We start from the raw sequence: 4,111 nt of genomic DNA on the forward strand, positions 1-4,111 counted from the left end.
ATATATATATATATATATATATATATATATATATATATATATATATATATATATATATATATATATATATATATATAGATACAATATACTTATTATACCTGTATATATATATATTCATCCTTTTCATTTTCTTGTCCGCTTTGTCCCTTTTGGGGTCACGGGAGTGGCGGAGCCTAACCCGGCTACTGGTTGGCGAAGGCCGAGTTTACCTTGGACAGGTCGCCAGTCTGTCACAGGGCCTCAATCACACACCCATATACTCTCACATTCAGCCATATATATATATATATATATATATATATATATATATATATATATATATATATATATATATATATATATATATATATATATATATATATATATAATAGATATATGCTACATATATGAATATATTGTATATATATAATATGTATATATATATATAATGTATGCATATAATAAAAATAATACTATATATCATATTTATATATACACATGTGTGTGTGTGTAATATCTATCTTACCTACAACTGGGGGTCCAAGCATGATCCCGAATCCACCGAAGAACATGAGGATGCCGTGAGCTTGTGACAGTTTCTCCAGGCCAACAATATGAGTGGTAATGTAGGAAGTGATCGACCAGTTTCCAGAGAAGAATCCCATGACGGCAGACAGAATCTGCAGTCCCAAGTACGTTTTGGTAATGGGGATGAGGAGTAGCGCGATGCCTCCGGCAAACATGGTGAAGGCGTACAGATAAACGCAGTTAATCCATTTGATGTCCACCAGAATACCCAGAACAAGTTTACCTACTCCAGTGGCAATAGCCCCTATGGACACAAGAGGAAAGACGCTAACTTCTTCGATAAGTCCTTCGCTCTGCGCCACATCCTCGATGAAGAGCACAGGCGGGAATGCACCCAGACTGAAGAGGAAGATGCCGATACAAAAGGCCACCATGACTTGATCCTGCAGAATCTCACACATGGAATGAATGTACTCGGAGTAAGCCTTCTGCTTCTCTTTGATGAATTTCGTTATGGCTACCCCTGCGAAGGGACCCTCTTTCTTCTTCTCTATCTGTATGGCCAAGTCTTTGACGTCGATGGTTATGAGCAGTTCCTTCACGGTGGGGGTTTTCTCTGTGGTGGTTACAGCGGAACCTGTTGTAATGTTCAGTTCGTTCAGTGGCAGCTTGCAGAATAGACGCTCTTCCGTGTGGCGTTCCAGAGCAGCTTTTTGTTTGAGGTAGTACCCCGGCATGTTGAGGGGCCTCATGAAGCCGGCGCAGGCCATGAGGTTCAGCGCGACAGCTCCGATGATGAGTAAGCAGCCATCCAGGCCGAAGAACACTATCAACTCGTTCTGAGCGGTGGCGTAGATGAATGCTCCAATACTTGTACCTGAATGAGAAGACAAAGATTTTGTATTAGAAAATTTTAAATTTCTTTTTGCTAAAGTAGGCTTAATAACAATACTTAGGTATTTTTAAAAAAAATTATGTAACTATGCCTGGGCATCACCAATATTTTAAAGAATCAATTTGATTTGATTCCATTTTGAGTTTACACATTCATTTAGAAATACATTGTTAATCAATATGTTTTGAAAATATTTATATTAATCTGATACAGTTCAAATACAGCAAAATGTATTAGTGAATTATAATGAGTTTATTAATCCCATATAGTGTTAAAACGGAGAAACTCCTATAATTGTTCTGCCTCTCCTGGAGGGCGTTTCAGTTTGGCCACTAGGTGGCGATCACGCTATAGGATTACACCTTGTTCCAGAAGAACAAGAAGAAAATATGAGCAAAAACTGTTTTTTTTAAACCATAAATGGCTACTTCAAAAAATATTTACTTAAAAGAGCTTGGAAAATTCATGCCAGTGAGTATTTAAAGATGCTCATTTCATCAGCAATGTCTGTTTAAGTCGACTAAGCGTTACCATAAGTCGTCCTATTATACGTTAGCATCAAGCTAACGTATAATAGGATTTCCCATAGAACGGCTAAAGCTAACGTATAAAAGCATTAGCAATTATACCAAATCATCTTATACATTAGCATCAAGCTAACATATAATAGGATTTCCCATAGGACAGCTAATGTTAATTTATAATGGAATTATCTGTCCTATGGGAAATCCTACTATAAGTTAGCCTAATGCTAACGTATAAAAGGATTAGCCATCCTATGGGAAACTCCTTTATACATTAGCATCAAGCTAACGTATAATAGGATTTCCCATAGGACGGCTAATGCTATTATACAGTGGCATCAAGCTAGCGGACTTTAGCTTAATGCATTAAGAGATCTATACTAGACCTATTAGATCAATGTCTACTTTTATGGATTGATTATTGATCTATCAAGCTTATATTGATTAATCAGTGTTATCAACCCAGTCTTATGTTTAACCACACATAAAACATTTTTATTAGATTTTGTAATAAAGTACTTTTACAAATGAGTTCTAGTACCGGAAAGTATTTTTAGCTTTTCTCAGTGCTGCCCCCCTCTGGACAAATGTCAAACATTGTCAGAAGGCTGTCTCTGTTGACCGTCAACATTATTGTCATTTTAAAATAGCTTGTTATTTTAAAGCTGCTGTGTTATTTATGGCACTTATGTAATACACAAAAACAACATCTGATATTTATGAGTTGACTACATAAGTGGAAGTTGCCTTCCGTTATGTAATACATTTAACAGTCCAGGTCTTACTCCAATTTAAGTACTCAAATACTGAAATACTCAACAGTAATACCACCAATAGTTTGTCAACATCAAAATAAAGGTTAATTCTAGCAATATTACCACTGACATTTTTTATCAGATGATCTCTGGTCGTCAGTCTGAGGTTCTAGTTCAAAAAGACCGCCATGTCTGCTCTATTCTTATTTACCTGAGCATCCTAGCTCTCCGCTTCTCAAATGAGAGAAGTGAACACAGAGAACATGTGTGCACCCAGAGTTCACAGGGAAGCGGGAGTACCTGTGGTGACGATGCCCAGCGCCAGGCCACGTCTCTTTTCAAAATACTGACAGGTGATTGTCAGGGTGGCAGAGTAGACGAGACCGCAACCGAGGCCTGGAGATGCACAAACAGAAATAATTGATTTAAAACAACACATTAATAGAAAACTGAAGATGTTAGTCGTCTCAGCACATGAACTCAGTGTTGGGGTCATTGGAAGCTGAAAGGGACGGCGTGAAGAAGGTATTTTAGACAACCCATCTGAATAAACATGCTACCATGAGACGCAAACAAGCTACATGTGACTGTCCAGCCTGAGTCAGCTTTCTAAGGAACTCTCTAAAAATAAGATGTACTTCACATACATATATATGTGGCCCCAGTTTAGGGCTCATACCTAATCTGTTACCTAATACTCGACATGTGTTCCAGCTCACTGAGTTTACAACTTTTTATGAGCTGTATTTGTTAGCATTGTAAGAGCAGCGTCATACCCGCTGTTATCAAGTGCTGATATTGTTAGCTAATAAGATCCAAGTCCATGCTTTAATTTTTACGTTTGGCCTACTGCCAGGGACATCCTTACCGACTACGATCCCGTAAGAAAACATCAGAAACGGGATGTTGGGCGCAAAGGCGCTAAGCATCAGGCCGCCGGCCACCATCACGCCGCTGAAGAAGGTCACAGGTCGGGCCCCGAAGTTGTCGACGCAGGCGCTGCAGATGGGACCTGAGGAAGACAGTCAATAAAAATCAACCCAACAAAGATCATAGATAGAAGCTGCTTTATTTATCCTGAGTTTATATTTTAAAAAAATGAGCGGTACAACACATAATTGCCTGATGTTATTCAGTTATAGCTTGTATAATTTTGACAAAATATTTTTTATGGAGAGTAAAATACTGTGAGTTATTTAAGGTTGAAGTTCGTTTATTCTGAAACAATATTCCTGCCTTTTTATTATTCATATTTATGTTAAAAAGTTATGATTTTAAAGTTTTATAAATTTGCATTGTGCTATTTTTGTATTATTTTGGCACTTACTACGATGTTTTAGGCTATTTTGGAGTTTTTAGGCTTTTTTCAGTTTTTTAGGCTATCTTGAAGTGTAGCATTTTTTTCAGCTACATGCTTTTGGCTAATTTAG

General features: G+C 37.4%; 1 protein-coding gene across 3 annotated transcripts in view; it reads right to left on the reverse strand.

Annotated features, from left to right (window-relative positions):
• The window catches only part of LOC112162211 (monocarboxylate transporter 9), an 8,840-nt gene that overhangs the window by 1,934 nt on the left and 2,795 nt on the right, over window positions 1-4,111 (reverse strand). For all 3 annotated transcript variants that reach the window (XM_024297951.2, XM_024297950.2, XM_024297952.1), the window contains exons 3-5: window positions 3,550-3,693; window positions 2,982-3,077; window positions 506-1,384 (exon numbers count right to left, since the gene is read on the reverse strand). In XM_024297951.2, the coding sequence (XP_024153719.1) occupies window positions 506-1,384; window positions 2,982-3,077; window positions 3,550-3,693 (1,119 nt within the window). The remainder of the gene's footprint in view (window positions 1-505; window positions 1,385-2,981; window positions 3,078-3,549; window positions 3,694-4,111) is intronic.

This window comes from Oryzias melastigma, linkage group LG15 (assembly GCF_002922805.2).
Source record: "Oryzias melastigma strain HK-1 linkage group LG15, ASM292280v2, whole genome shotgun sequence".
NCBI classification, from domain to species: domain Eukaryota; kingdom Metazoa; phylum Chordata; class Actinopteri; order Beloniformes; family Adrianichthyidae; genus Oryzias; species Oryzias melastigma.